Raw genomic sequence first — 17,002 nt, forward strand, 5'->3', positions numbered from 1 at the left:
AATGTTTTGAGACAGGGCCTTGCTAAGTTGCCAAGTCTGGCCTTGAACTTGCAATCCTACTTCAGCCTCTTGAGTTGGTAGGATCACAGGCATGCACCACGGCACCCAGCTTCTCTCCAGTTTTTAAACTTGAAAATTTAAATAATTTTCCATAGTCTGTTTCGTTCCTCTCAAAGTTTATGTTGTAAGAATAAACATGTTTTTTTTAACCCTTTGTGTATGTTCTAAAATGTTTCAATGCATCTTCCTTTTTATTTTTAAAAAAAATCAATATTGTAGACAGGTGCTTTGGTACATGTCTCTAGTCCTAGCTACTCAGGAGGCTGAGGCAGAGGATTATTGGAGCACAGAAGTCCCAGGTCAGCTTGGGCTACACAGTGAGACAGCACCTCCAATTAAACCAAACCAAACTAAACAACAACAAAAGAATCATTTATGTGGCTTTAAACAAAAAGAACTGACTTGATTATATTATCCCAAAGTCTATTATCTTGTCATCAGAAAGGTAAGGGCTGGGGATGTAGTTCAGTGGTAGAACACTTGCCTAGCATGTAGGAGGCCCTGGTTTGATCCCTAGTCAAATACACACACACACACACACACACACACGAAAGGTAAATAAAATTTCAACTGGTTTTAAAGAGGTAATAGTTTTTCTGATTACAGAACAATCTCATTAAGAACAGTAATGAGTCTAGAATTACTAAACATTCGAAGAAAACATCATAATATGTTGATCATATAACTAGTTTTTAAATTTCTACAATTAAGTATATACTAATTAGTTCCTACTAAAGTTGAATACCAAGGTTTGTAAAGGAAAAATGAAAATCAAAGAATTTATTCAGCAGGAGTAGTAGATCTTACAATCAAATCTCTACTAGTACATTAAAACTGCCCAGAAAGAGATGTATTTTATAACACAAAAGATTTTTTTTTGTTATTAAATACACTATTTTTTTCTTTGAAGTTAACTACTCTGTAACAAAATAGAAAATTTACCTAAGATCTGAAACTATTTTCTCTCTCACTAACTAAGCCTTCTTGATGCTCTGCATAATGTAACACTCAAAATATTTACTTTATAAGACAGAAAGCTCAGCATAGGAACTTCGGGATTATAAACAGTTTCTCATTAAAAATATAGAGACAAACACTATTTATGTGCTAGTTTATTTATCTTATTATTCAGAAATAAATTTCATGATGACAGTTGTCAGTAACCAATTTCAATACCAGGAAATTCAAAGAACAAAATTTTGCAGAGACCATGTTTTTGCATTTAATTTTAAAAAGTATGCTATCTAATTTTCATCCGCGAAGCTATTTCTTTGCTAATGTTTGCTTACTGCTGAATGGAAGATGATTTTCAATACACTTTAAATATCTGATTCACGTCCATCATTGTCGAAAGAGAAGGAAGATGAGGAGGCCGAAAGAAGTAGGACAGAGAGAATGCCACATGGATTCAGGAGTTGAGATAACTGACAGTAAAATATATGTTCTTTGGTTAGCAAAGCGAAAAGGGGGAAAGTATTGCATACATGATGGATACACACTAGCATTCTAAAGCAGGAGACAAGAATGTCAAGAGTGTATTCTTCCCCCACTGCCAGATGGAAGGGCTATTATTATAAATGAAAGGCAGCAGTAGTGGATGCCAGGCACTTTTGTTGTGTGCCAGATTCTGAAGTCCAGATGTAAGCAGGTTACCCCTGGGACAGGACAGGCTTCAGCTCCCGCAGCAGAACAGAACCAATCACAGTTTTCTCAGTGTTTATGATAAGCTGGGCTGTGGAGCCTTCCTTCAGTTCCACTGTGACTAGCATCAATGACCCACTGTGCACAGTTTTAGCTGCAAACCTGGAAGAAAAAAAAAAAAAGACCTTTTATCACAGACGGGGGAAAAAAAGGAGACAGTGTAAATTCAAATAGGCTTAAAATAACTCTTTTTTCTCAAATGAAATACTTCATTGCAGGTTCCCTACTGCCAAAACCCCAAAGCCAAGCATTCTTGTTAAAAAACAAAAATCAGTAAACTGTCCAGTCCATGCGTACCACAAGCAGGTAATTTTAATGCATTTTAAAAACCGATCAGGAAAAGGGAGTTTATTTTATTTATTAGTTTGAACGACAGATATATTTGTATAATTCTGTGATGTATTTGGGAAGCAACCATTCAATACATAACAACTCACCATGCATAGGGCCATTTAAAATAAGCCAATTGATCTACATATTTAAAACACATGAAGGAAAGGTACCTTTCTCAAAGAGCTTGAAAATTTTAATTCCTCAGATCTGAAAATGATTATGCAAGAAGTTAGATAATTTTATGTACATTATAAAATTCTTACTAAGTCTCACTGAATTCACTCATGTAAAAATATTCAAATTCAATCTCTAACGTTAATGATGACCTGAAATAAAATCACGTGACAGCCAATTACAATCTCACACTTCCCTCTTTCTCTCTCTTAAAAACTGTTTGGACCATTAGATCCTTCTTTTTGCTTTAGAGTATAATAGAGGAAACTTGAGGTCTAATGCTCTATTACTAAATTCCAAGACATGAAGAACCTACTAATTACATGGAATTAAAAGCAAAACTAGCCTTTTAAGCACTGCAATTGACTGCAAAGCCGTTGGAGGCACAATGAACTTCTGTCAATCCTGCTAATTCATTCTGCATGCACAGTTGAGCCCCAGAGGAGGAAGAAGAGGATAGGAACCTCCCATGCCTCCATTTTCCACATGGAGCATGTTCCACACAGTTTTGGGGGGAAGGAGTCTGATTGCAGGGATGACTGGAGAAAAACAAAGTTGCTGCACATGAGCTTTTGAAAACACTAACAAGTGTAGAGCAGGTCTGTGACCTGCTGTGACCCCACTTTGCAGGGCCAATCCCCTTTCCCCTTTCTGTATGACACGTGTCTGAATCTGAGCCATCTGCCTTAATTTGCGCGACATCTTCAGCCACAATGGCACCCAGTTAGCCCTGACAACAGCTCACAATACATAAAAATAAAACTGCCGTGCTGACAGCATGCTGCGGACTATTCAAGAGCAAACCAACTGGTCAGTGTCTCATGTCTGACAATTAGCATGGGCCTTGCACGGAGCCCACGGTGTCCTCAGGGATCTGTTTAATTACCATCAACATAAAAGAGGGAGTTTATCAGGAGACACTCAGAAAAACTTCACTCCCGACTTAATTAAAATATTAGCCACTTAAGCAGGAAGCAGATTCTCTTTAAATGAAAAGTAATTTCTTTTTTGAGTTTTTAAAAAATGATCTTATAACATGGTAGATTCTTTTTCTTGAACCCTAACAAGTCATTTTTGGCCTAAATAGAATCAAGAAAATCATTTTTTTCAACAATAATTAGCATAATACATCAAAAGCAAAACAAATATGCTAACCATAATAAGTTGAAAATATTAACAATACTTGGAAGTTGTATTTTTAAATGTTAGCTAATGAGTTATTGACAAAGGACATTAGAAACCTTCCTAGTAATTTATGTACTGTCTTCAAACATGCTGGAAACTTGCAAGGAAACTCATAGAGCAGTTTGCCTAAGGAGAAAAGCAATTTTAAGTAACCAGTTTAGGAATATAAACCATACCAATGTTTAAGAGGTTTTTATAAAGCTCTTATAATCATATCCATCTGCTTTTCAGACATACATACAAGAGATTAGGAACTGGGTACCTCAATTTCCTTTTTGAGAGAACAAGAAAGATCTCCAGTCCCCAAATGACCTCTCCTTTCTGTCTCTCCTTGCAGGTTTATGCAATTCTTTTGCCTAAATTTTTAAGGCTCTTATGTTTCATAGGAGAATGCTTTTTGTACATTTCGGTTAAACTTTGTCACTAAAGGATACAAGGATCTATATTGCCATTCATTTATACAACTTTTCCACAGATTTGGCCATCATATCTGTAATTCATTCAACAAATACTGCAGCAGAGGTTCCTATTGCTGACAGGGTTATAATTATGTAAACAATAGTCTTATTAGTCCCTTTATTTACTTAACACTTGTGCCTTGGGACCATAGAGAAGGAGATCCTATCTGAATAGGAACACAAAAGCACTGTTGTTTTAATTTCAGGGTTACATAGCCTCAAGACACATTTTACATCTTTTCTATTAAAAACTAAGAACCAATGTTAAAATAATACAAACTTGGCCAAGGACAAATGTCATTTTTGGTGTCAGGGTGTTTACAGAGATAAAACAAAAATTGTGTCTTATATTGTGTTTTTGAAACCTATTACCATGATATTCTCAACGCTATAAAGAACAGGGGCATGAATGAAAAGAGGCATTTGCTTACACTGCAATGGAAACATGCTCGGCAAACTGTCCTAGCAACAAACTCTGAGATGATGTAAAAGCTACTGCCTGTTAATGAGGTCTCCATGTTCTGGTGGGCACACATGGTGGAAGCAATGCTTTAAAGGAGGAGACCAGAAGATCAGATGTTCTGACATTCTCATTTCACAGTTCAAAAAGGATGTATTTAATTGGAACACAGCATGATTACAATTGGTTTGTTTTGGTCCATGGAAAGCAAAAGCCACTCCCCAAAGTTATTAATCCTTTCACTCCTCAGTGGGCTATGTTTTAACATATATTTAAAAGATAGGGAAAAAGAACTAGTTAGTACATAATAAAAGCTAGCTTTTACATATAAGACACATTGATTGTAAATACTTATATGCTAAACTTAACGACTGACATCAGATCTCTGTACTTGGCCTCAAACTAAGATCACACTGTGACATATTTTTTTTTTTTTTTTTTTTTGGAAATGTTAGAAGATTTTGATCACTGTAATGACAGCAGCTACCATACATTAAGAGCTTACTATGTGCCTGCTGGTGGGTCCTAATACTTCACTTGCATTACTTCATTTGACCCTATGAGGCAGGTCACAATGAGAGAGAAGGGAACTGAGGCCCTAAGATATTGAGGCACTTGCTCAGGGACACAAGAGCCAGTGAATGGTGGAGTGAGACTTTGCACTCAAGCAATCTGATTCCAGGTCACACACTTTCTCCAAAATGTGGAAAAATGTACACTTAATATTTGTTTTCTTGCCAGTCATCAGGTAAACTAAGGTGTTTCCTATTTATGTGAAGTGTAAATAATCTATTATTTTCCAAAAACTTTAGGGATGAAGATTTTTCCCTTCAAAAATTGTGTACTTGACTTTGTAGTATTCTATAATTCAAAGCATTATGGCCTGATCATTTGTTCTACTTTTAATTCTTTCCCTCAAAAGATTTTTTTTTAAATGTTCAATATCCTCCATCCCTCACTCCCTCAAAAGTCACCAGCAATGAAAAATAGAAAACCTTTTTGAATGGAGCTGTAACACAGGGAAGGACTACGGGGAGACCAATCAACCTCGAAAACCAGTAACGCCACAAATGAGAACAAATAAGTGGGATGACAGTTAAAGATGTATTGCCTACGTATGATGGGCTCCATGTTATTAAAAGGATACCATCTAGATATTTTTCATTTCATTCTACCACTAAGCACTTGCTGTTTATAATCACCAACCAAGAAGGTAAAACTGTCTGGCTATTTCTGCACTTTACCTTATTTTTTTCTATTAGCTCCAGCAATTGACATTTAATTTTTGTTGAATTTCTAAGATTTAAGAGAAAGACAAAATATGAAGGGAGATTAGTAGAGTAAGGGGGCTGGGGGTGGGAGAAAAGAAGGAGAAGGAAAATACTGGGGAGTGATACTGGCAAAATTATATTATTATATTGTGTGCATGTATGAATATGTAACAATGAATCCCACCATTATTTACAACTATAATGCACCAATAAAAATACGGAAAAAAAGAAAAAGACAAAATAAACTGGTTGTAAGAGTTAGATGAAAACATGTTTCACTCTTATTAAAAAGTTATTCTGGCCTAACTATTGTCAGAATTATGAAACTGACTAAATAAACCAACAATTTAAACACATATATTATGTATAACACATAAGCCACACTTTTTAAGATTTGTGAGGCATTGGCTATGGACCATAATGCTCTTTGTTAAAAGGAACAGAAGTCACATGATTCAATTGTTCTAACAATTAAAATGTTAACAGCACAACACAGACTTAAGAATATTTATCTGAACGAGAGGCTGCATCAACCTCCAGGGTATTCACAAACATCAAATTCTTACGCAGAATCAGATTTGCTACACTTAATGCAACAGCTCTGAGACATGCTTTTTCTTCTCTTGGATAGTCTTCCTGGTTTCTGATTTTTCTATTCTGAGTTCAATTTTCTTGTGCTTTCTGTTCTACTGGTTACCAGAAGCTGTGACAATGGCCCACTCAGGCTAAAACTTTTTTTTTTCTACTCTGTACATGAAGCCTTCAATTACTGCCTGGTGAAGCAGACAGAATCCTATTAGTAAGAAAGACGATCACAAGATGCAGTGCCCTGCCCTAGCTGTATAAAAATAATTAGTCCAAAGTTGACAAATGTGTAATGAAGTCGCACAATCATTATATGTAAGAAATACTGGTTTGAATAAGCCTCCTAAACATCAATACCAAAGCATGGTGATTTGGAGCATTATCATCTGGAAGGATTTAAAATTGTAAATCCTTATTACCTTAATATGCAAACATTTCAAACAGGCAGAGAATTTCAAAGTTGTACAAAATTCTATTTTTGACTATACGACTGTAGTTTAAAGTAAAGTCCATTATGTTATTAACAGTAAAAAAAAATTACATGTGACTAGTGTTTGGAGAATTTATTCAAAGCCACATATTTTTCTCTATTTTTAAGAAATTGTCCAATAGTATTGTAATATTTTCATCTAACGTTCAGATGAAGAGTTAACACCAAAAATAAACTACCATCATAATTAGGTCTATTTTCTATTTTAAATTTTAAAGATGGTATAAACAATTACTCCTGTCCTATCTTATCAATGTTGCATTCTCTTTATACAGAAAAAACTTAAAATAACCCAGGTACACTTCCTCAAGGAAGGCATAAAACATTCCAGTTCTTTCATATCATTTCTGATTTGTCTGTTTGGTGGAAGAATAGGATAAGGTGGAGGTTAACAAGAGAAAACCAAAAAGTAAAATAAATAAATTCCTGCCTCATTCTCTTTGATTGCTTATAAAACTGTCAACTCAGAAGGAAACAATACCCTTTTCATTTTTACATGAAAAGTTATATATTCCTATTGCAAAACTGTCACACTATAGGACATTACCTCACAATGGCTACATGAAATAAAACTTAAATACAGAATGTTTTAATGAGAAAATCAGCTGCATAGCTTGGTTACTTCTAAAATAGCCAACTATGCTTTCTATGTAAAAATTAACTGAGGTCCACATTTGTTTTTCAATGAAATGCTGCTCAGTCAGTGGAGGCCAAAGCAGTCAGATAAAAAAGCAGTGCTGCCCTCTAGTGGACAACTACTCGTTTGAGAAAGAACTATGGATGACTAAATAGGTTCCACAACTCTTCAGTTTTGTTGGAGTCAAAATTTGTCATACTATAGAAAAGACCTAAGCCTGACATCTTTACACCAACACCTGCTTATACAAAATTCTGTTTTAGCATAAATGGAGTTGGTTAACAGTAGTCTCAAGGCTTATAAAATTAGGACATTAAAATTTTAAATGTTATTTGATAAGCAAAAATTGTTTTCCATTATGATCCTCCAAAATTGCCCAGAATTTAAATCTAGAGTTACCAAGAAAAAAGAAAACAAGTAATAAACAAAAAAACTACCCCAAGGGTTAATCAATTTATGAACAGAAGACAGAGAAATATTCAAGATCCCACTAGGAAGTGACTATACCATTTGTTCTTTGTAATCCTAGTACTAGCAGAACCTGGGATAAAGGTCTTCAAAAGACTGAGCGAAGAAGTTACATGCTACAGATCTAATATATATGTACTTCTTCTTTTAAAGACTCTTTAACAGTTGTATACTAATGGTGATTAATTGAATGAGTTTAAAGTCTAGAACTGAAAGTTATTCTTCACCTGTATTTTAATTAAATAACAAGATTTTAGTCTTAAACCTGAAATAAACTGCCTTAATACATTCATAATTTTAAAAGTCAATGACCAGACTGCCAGGGATACAGTGTTCAATTCACAACATCAGACTTTCCAAACAGTTAAGAACCGACATGACAACAGTAAAACATTTACTTTACTAAAACTTATTACCTGCAAGTTGTATATATTTAAAATCTGAAAATTGAAAAAGTAAAAGGGTAAACAAAAGCCAAACCACTAGTTAAGATATATGGAGGAAAAGGAATATGAGTACTAAATTTAATAATGAATGTTGTTCTAGCTAAGAAACAAAATAGAACCATGGCAGACAAAGTGTCTGTCTTCACTCAAATACCACATTCTCTCTTTTATAGGGTCAATTTGATGTTCATAAAAAAGCAAGATGAGTATGAAGTATGACAACTCTTTTCAATTATAAGATTGTATACAAATGTCAGAATATGGTTAAAATGTGAAATGGTTTAGACAGCTGAAAAGATAAACTTTAACTTGCGATCATACCACTGTAATTAATGTACTACCATCCTAAACATACTATCTTAAATGCTGGGATAGATATAAGAAAAAAATTAGACATTTCGCCTGAGGCTGAAGTGTAAAGCATGAGTGGTAAAGCATGAACTTATTGGCATGTGTGAGGCACTGGGTTTGATTCCCAGCACCAATAAGCAAACATACATCTTGCTAGTATCCCTGTATAAAAGGAAATATATAAATACACATTTATATATAAATATAGTTTATATAAATTTATAAATATAGAAAAGACATTTTAAAATGTGTCATGGGGCTATCATTACTTCTTGATTATCCAGGGCAGCCTCAACCTGTGGACTTTGGAATGTGTGCCTTAATGGATGGCACTTAAGAGTACTGACCAATAATACCAATGATAGGCAGATACTAGGGCCCTGTCCCAGATGTGCTAAACTCAGTTTTGGGGGTGGGTTCCAGGAATCTGAATTTTACACAAACTCCCATATGATTTTTTTTTTTTAATGTAGAGAAAAACCCTAGAGATTCTAAAGCTATAGATTTTTAGTTTTCTGCTTTTGGGCCACTGTATTTCTCATTAGCACTGTTACCACAGGACAACAATGTAATAAACGCAAATGCACCTCTGCTTCTACACTGTTGAATATGGAACCTTCCTCTTAAAAGCTTACTGGATTTTTCTCAGAAGATCACAAGTAATTTTTCCTGGCCCTGGATGAACCCAGGAATCCCATTGCTGGTTCTGCTAATCTCCTCCCTTAGAACATATTAAATCTTGATGGTTTTCCTTTGCAGTCCATTCATATACTGGTGTAATGCTGTCCATTTTGCCCTTTGTATATAATTGATTTATGGATTAGTTCATCAGGATTGACTTAAATAGTACATTCAAAGGCTTTTACAATGTAAATAGTACATCTCATATATTTTAATACGAATATCTAACAGGAAATGAAGATATTCAACTACATATTTAATAAATGCTTTTAGATGATGAGAGAACTTCTCATTTCTACAGAATTTCTTATGAAGTGGTAACTGTAATCTGGAAAACACCAGATTGGTACAATGATCATACCTACAGATTGCAATAAGAGTTTTGTTTTCAAAGAGCAGCTTTGTCAAATCCCAAACAAGTACCACAGACATAGAGATAAAGCTAGTTTTTCAATACTGTTTGGCTTTCTGATTCTATCTCCCATTTAGAAAATCAAAACAAATATCACATCATCTAGTACAGATGAAACTCAACTGAACTTTAAGTGTTAACTATTTAGGAGATGCCCCAGGTTTTTGAAGTGCATTTCACAAAACTTGTGTTCTTTTAATTGACTTTTTCCTAATGGAGGCCATTTTCTGTTTGATGTATTAGGAAACATTTTCTTTTAAGCATTCAATTGAAATTCCTACTTTTTATTATTACATACTTCTGCATATTAATGAAGTTTTACTCTTATTCAGAAATTCCCACATTAAGTATCTCTTTACCTGGTATTTAATGCAAAACATATTCAAAATTTGAAGAGCAGTAAGAATAAACTATTCCAAAACTAGGTTACAGGAATTCTATTCATTGGTTTGAATATACCAATACTTATTAAAAGTCCTTTAAGAAAGAAAAGATTCTGAAAGCTTAAACAGAATATAGTCCTGTCAAGAGTAATTTATCATATTAAAATATTAGTCTCTTAAAATATTAATAAGTCAAATGTTTTCCATACTTAATGTTTTTGAAAATAGTTCTAAACAATTGCTGCTAATAAAAATATTAGAGTGGTTTTGGTCCTGTTTCTCATAAACTCAAAAAAAGCAACTATCACAGAAGAATAGGGAGTCATTAAAAAATCTCATAGGGATTTCGATTTTATTATTAACCAGTAGTAAATAGGCTTAGAAACAGAGACTCATTGATCCCACAGGGTAACATAATATTGAATTCTACAATTAAAAACATTAATACACAATTCAGTAAAGTGGTAAATTGTTAATTTCTGTCATTAAAATATAATCAGTAATTGTTACTTCATTTTTAATGAAATTAAGAAAAGCACTGATTCAGATTTTGACAATTATTTATTTTATCAGTTCTAACTGCTACAAGCATGAAAGAACAGCAAAAGTTTTACACATACAGAATAATTTATATTATCCTCTGTATGAAAAATATAAATAGTGAGGTCTTCATTACCTACAAGTGTTCTAAAACTTAAAACACTATTACAGTTATGCTTTACCTATAAAAGTAAATAAGAAATATTTTCAATTAAGTATTGGAGGACTTGAGAAGCAAATTGAGACTGCACAGCACATCCTTAAGTACAGATAGGCATTTTATTCACTTTAACTCTGCAGTAACTTGGCTTCTCCTCTGCATTACACCAAACCACTGACAATAGAATTGGAAGAGAAAAGTGTCAAGAGATTGAGGATGTGCATGAGGACCACAAACATTAAGTTTGAGTACAATCTCCGCACTTTAAAGTCAAACATAAATGGTTCTTAGTTGTGTGTCCCCTTTACATTAGCATGGGTAATTGAGCACTGACTGCAATTTAAGTAATTTGATCAGGCATTAAGTTCCCAACCACTAAGACAGGTTATAGGTAAACTATGCTTTAGAATTACACAACTGTGCTAGGTGTCCTTCTAAGTCTATCTTCCAGTATGAAGACAGCTTTCATGTTATTAGTTTTGACTTTTTTCTTCTAAGAAACAATTTGGAAGGCTGATTTTAGAAAAATAAACAACCCACATTCAAAACAAAAGTTAAACTAGAAGTCTCAACATAAATAATGATTACTGTGTGCCTTTTTGTACATTACAAAAGAACATATTAAAACAAGACTGCAGAAGGTGAACAATAGATTTGTCAGGTAAAATTTTATACTGAGTTTGCCAAAGTTAGAGTTGATACCAGTCATTTTAAAAAGTAATTCTAATAATTCCAAGGATTGATTAAAAAAGAAATAACCCAGAAAAGCACCAAGATTAAAAAAATACTAGAAAACTCAGCACCAAAACATTTATATATACTGAAAAGGTTTCTGTTCACTTTTCCCACCTATTGGACATTAATAGATGAGTTGAATTTGCACAGTGGTTTCATTAGGATGGCCTTATATCCATTTTCTTATTTTATTACCATCCTATGTGAGATATATAAGGCTTATTATAAATTGAAGCATGAGATATCTTGAGCAACTTAAGGACTTTCTTCTTTCTCTTCCAAAAAAAAAAAAAAAAAAAAAAAGGAAAAAACACACACACACAAATCTGTTTTCTGACTAACACATACAGTTTTCATTCTATTCCGATTAGTACAGTGCCATTAGGCAGGTCTGAGTAATGGCAGATCAGCTCTTCTGATGTCAAGTCAGTGTTCTTACATAGAAGTGATGTCACAGAATTTGATTTCAATTTCCCCTTTTTACCCTGTCATCCATTTCTGAACAGATGAGGAACATTTTAAAGGTCTCCAGACCTTTAAAAATAAAAAGAAATTTATTTTTAAAGGTCTAAAGACCTTTCCTTTGATTCTAAACTTATTTTCTATAATTGATAGTTATATAAGAAAAGATGCATTAAATATAATGTACAGATATTTTTAATGGCAAAAGTATGCTATGAGATAGTTTGCATCGATTCCCTTAAGTATACAGAGGACTATTTAACAGCCACCCAGTTAAGGGATAATTATTTTATCTTCATCTCCATTTAAAGCCAGTGGCATTCATAAGAATACCAAGAGTGCAAACATATTAATCACATTTGCTTCTGCCTTTCAGGAAAAATGGCTAGGATCTCATGCTTCAGATGCCTGGTGGTGGAGAAACTCCTGGTCTGAACAGAAGCTGCCCTTGGGAACTGCTTTCCCAAAGAAATCTGTGTGTAGTATGCAAACACTGCCCCCCTTCCAATGAAAGAAGTCCAATTTCACTACTTTATAAGATAGTTCTTCCTAGAAGTACACTGAATTCAGCAAAATAAAAATAAGATAAACTCTCAAGAGCGTCATAGAAGGCAGCTTTACAAATTACGAAGCTGTTATAAAATGTATGCATGTATACCTCTCAGAAGAAGCCAAGCTGGTGTAATAAGGAAGATATGAAATGAGGAAGGGAACTTCACAAAACCTATCAATCAAGTATACCATTGGAAAAAGTGGGAAGAAACATACCAGTTTAGGGGTTATTATTTCCAAAGCAAACAATGAATTGAAAATTATGTACTTGTACAAGTTATTGACACGTCATGTGTTAATGAACCTACCTGTGGATATTATCTTGACCAGAAGGTACTACACCAACATTGGCTACATTTACAACCTTCTGAAGGACCATGGATGGAGTGAAATTCTGGGGTGCGGCGATAATTACAGCAGAAGTTTCATTCATTCCTGTCAGCATTCCTGTAAAAGAAAAAGAAGGCTCCTTTTTACTGATTTCTTTACAAAAATCACTCAATTGTAATCTCTGAGACAAAAGTTAAAAACTTTTCCCAACAAAAGATATATCACTTGAGAATGTAATCTACAAGATGATTATTATCATTTAAAAAAATATTTATTTTTTAGTTATAGTTGGACACAATACCTTTATTTTATTTATTCACTTTTATGTGGTGCTGAGGATTGAACCCAGAGCCTTGCACATGCTAGGCAAGTGCTCATTTAAAAAATGCCAGTGTTTGTGTAAAAAAATGCAGCCAAAAATCACTCTTTACAAATCTAATTTTTACTATTATAGGACAATAAGTCACAATCACAAATATAAAATTTCAGTACATTTACACAACCTGGGTTACATAAACTATTCAGTTTTTGCTTCTTAAGAACATTTTTTTTATTATTACAATTTTTTTCTATTCATTCAAAGATCAGCCAAATGCTGCTTGAGAACAAATCATAGTGATACTAGAATAACTAGCAGCACTACCTGATGAATGGCATCAATATGACATATCAAAGTTATCTCAACAATGACTGGAAGTCACTGAACAATCATGTGGTTCTAGAAAAGTACAAGCTTTGTAACATAAACTGAACAATAACCATATTTGCCTAGTGAACGAAACTATAGTTGCCAACAAAAACACTAACCAAACTTTACAAAGTATAAAGTTTGCAAACAAAGGGGGAAAATGTGAATAGAAAAATTTTGAGATGTTTCAAATAATATTTAAGAATAAACTAAGGTAAGCAAAATTATGAGTAAAAGTCATAGTGTTATCATTAACATCAGAATTTCCTGTGAAAATGTTCGGTGAACAAAGTCAATACCACATCAAACCTTTGGAAAAAATATTGAAGATTAACATCCAGGTTAAAGCAATAAAATAATTACAATAAATGTCATCAACTTGGATCTGTGCTATAAGTCATGGGTAGCTGGTGGTATTTATTAAAAACAATAAGCTTTTCAGACATTTGATACATGCACAGATAGTTTACAAAATTTATGAAAATGGTAACATTCATTTGATTTTGTTTTCAAAGGACCCTGTACCTTCAGGCCAATATATTTTAGTTATTTATTGCAAATACAATCTAAAATTTTCAAAAGTCCCTCTGATTAACAGTATGAAAACCTTGTAAAAAGACTTATGCCATCAGATACAAAATAGATCTATCTAGCTTCTAACAGGGAGCAGTTTTTACTAACCACTTTCAAACTCTGGGAACACTATGTTCTGTCTTAGGCTGTTTAACTTCAACATTAGGCAAAAGCTTTAAAAACTACACAAGCAAACACTGCTTTTAAGTAAAGCACAGTGGCTGACATAACACTGCTGAGAGATGTGTGTACTCATTTAGGATTTAAACCTTCTCCATTAAGCTCTATTGAAGAGCAACTGCTGAATAAATGAATGCAACTATGTTTATGTTAAAAGCCTGTTTCCCGCAGCATGTAATTAAAGGAAATGTTGTACAAAGCCAGTACTTTTGTCAAGCTCCTGTAAATGGAAAGATGGATAGCACTCAGAGAAGTGAATGCATTGCTTCATATTTAACCTTAACACTCTTGTCATTAATGGTTTGTCTAACTTGTTCTATAAAAGACAAGGTACTGCTCCATTGAAGTAAAATTAAAAAAATCAACTAAACCATGCTTTTCAGAACAGAAGATTCATTATCGTCAGCTAATGTATTGGCATAAAGCAAAGTAACATCCTATCAAGTAAGGCACACATTCAATCTGCCTTCCCACCCCCCTTTATTTTTAACTCATGCTGTTTTATTGTTATAGGCAATTTGTACCACTCAGCATGACAGTGTAAACTGAATCAAGATTAATTTACATGCAAAAGAACACTTAGGAGAGCAGCATGGTAAGCAAATGTATTGTCTCGATTGCTGAGGTGGAAAAAGAACCTGGAAAGAAAAAAAGGTGCTCTAATTAAGGGGCATCAAATATGATTGCTTGTGGTAGTTAAGGGCCAGAAAATAGTAAATGTCTGACCATTTAAAGAATTAGCATCTTGCTAGCTAGGAACCCATAAGATGGATGCATAAATCACAATAAAATTAAGTAAACATTTTAGGTTTCTTAAATCAGAGATTTTGCTAAATGAAAATATATCAGGTATTCTCAAATTAACAAGAAAAATATGCCAAGGTATCATTAAGTTTCTCCTATAAAAACAGACTTTCAAACACTGGATAGCCTGCTCACACATAATAAAGGTAAAGTTACTGGGAAAATATTTTAAAATTGCCAGGCTAAAGAATTTGTGGCTTCTTTCGAATTTATCTAAATTTTGGTGAGCCCTTAATTTAGGTTAATCAGATGTAATTAACTGCTAAAATGCAAACCAAATAATATAAGGAAATCAAAGTTGAAAGGACCTTTCCAAATTTTAGATTTGCAATTTAAATGACAAGAAGAAAATGAGGAGGAAGCTTGGAATAAATAATCAGCTTATGCCCTGAAATTAAAACTGAAGAAACCAAATTAAAAATTTTAAGTAAAAAAAGAGATCCCATGTTTTTTGTAGTACTGAAAGATTCTTACACATTGCTCAGTAACTCAGCAACACTCAAAACTGAAAGCAATGCATAAATCGTGTCAAATGAAGGTACATAATATAAGTACTATAAATGTATAGGATAACTCAGTCTTTCATTTAGCATTTGACTACACTCTTATAAACAAGTATATTTATTCACAGAACTTTAAATTCAACAACTGAGAAAAAGTGTTGGATCAGACTGTATATTAGTAATAAAACTTTTTGTTTTAAAAATATTAATCCAATGTGGTAACCCGGTAGAACCACTTTTATTTAATATTTCACACTTTCTGGTACATCTTTAGAATAAAAATAGAACCATGTTCCCCATGTTCTTATTTATATATTTTTTTCTGTTACTTGTTAATTAATACATTTAATGTATTTCTTGAGTCTTAAAATATATGCTGTGTGAAATGAGATATTAATTATGTAATTTCATTTTATTTAAAGCAGAAAATAGGTTAAAACTAGCATGTAATAACACATACTTCTTAAATTTATTCACATTGTTACCTTCCAGAGCATTGCACTGATAAAATGTGAGGAAACTGATTTTTATTTTGATGTAGGATTTTTCCATTAGTGAGTTATTTCTAGGTATCTTTTGTGAAATAAGCTAAGCCCTCTTCCTCGAATAGTTTAACAAACAAATACATGTGTAAAGTTGAGAATTGAGACCTCCATTACCAAACCTGCTGAAATCTATGACTAAAAAGATGCTCTTGAAAAGACTCTAAACCTGTGGTAAATTTGCCAGCATCAAGTCCCACATCAAAGAATGAATTCAGGAAGACAGAAAGAATGATACAGAAGTGCCAAGAGACCTGCAAGGATTTACAAATACTTCATATAAACAAATTTTCAAATAGCTTTATTCAGAGTAGCCTTTCTGCTCTATTAAACATAGCAAACAGCTGCCAGATTTATTCAGACAAATAATCAACAACCATAGAAGTAAAATGGCAGAAGAAAAAGGAATTTTGGCAACAAGTCCACAGAGGGCCGCAGCTATTCTCCAAGTGCACCTCTCACGCACTTACGGTTCTGTATGGCTAGTCAGCGAAAAATCCCTCAGTCACAGCAGAGCACAAAAAATTTGATCGAAATATCAAGTATTCTAAACAAAAGCTGAGGGAGTGAAAGGGTATGAGATAATCTGCTGTTTTAGATATACTTAGCTGCACTTCTCAAAAACAGAATATCCCCTTAACAATAAATGTGCCAAAGCCTTATTCAGCCACTTGCGTGCCACTCACCTTGGTTTGCTGAGCAGATGTAAAGCAGAGAGGCAGGCTTTAGCCAGCAAAGGGTAAGAATAGCAAATATAAGAATCAATTCAATTTGTCATTGGAAAAATAAAATCACAAAGATAATTTTCTTTCTATAGCAACAATGAACTTCCGAGAAA

The 17,002-nt window shown here is 33.5% G+C and overlaps 1 protein-coding gene across 6 annotated transcripts in view; it reads right to left on the bottom strand.

Annotated features, from left to right (window-relative positions):
* Positions 1-1,154: 1,154 nt before the first annotated feature.
* Ap3b1 (adaptor related protein complex 3 subunit beta 1) overlaps positions 1,155-17,002 on the bottom strand; it is a 244,997-nt gene continuing 229,149 nt past the window's right edge. For 5 of the 6 annotated variants that reach the window (XM_046427561.2, XM_058574270.1, XM_058574276.1 and 2 more), the window contains 2 exons: positions 12,853-12,991; positions 1,155-1,863 (listed from right to left, as the gene is read on the bottom strand). In XM_046427561.2, the coding sequence (XP_046283517.1) occupies positions 1,710-1,863; positions 12,853-12,991 (293 nt within the window). In that variant the 3' untranslated portion in view covers positions 1,155-1,709. Of the gene's footprint in view, positions 1,864-2,264; positions 2,302-12,852; positions 12,992-17,002 lie in introns of all 6 variants that reach the window. The other variant, XM_058574273.1, reaches the window with a different exon arrangement.

The sequence above is a fragment of the Marmota monax genome, unplaced genomic scaffold (assembly GCF_021218885.2).
Source record: "Marmota monax isolate L192 unplaced genomic scaffold, Marmota_monax_Labrador192_F-V1.1 WCK01_AAM20220418_F8-fsc00018, whole genome shotgun sequence".
Classification (NCBI taxonomy): Eukaryota; Metazoa; Chordata; class Mammalia; order Rodentia; family Sciuridae; genus Marmota; species Marmota monax.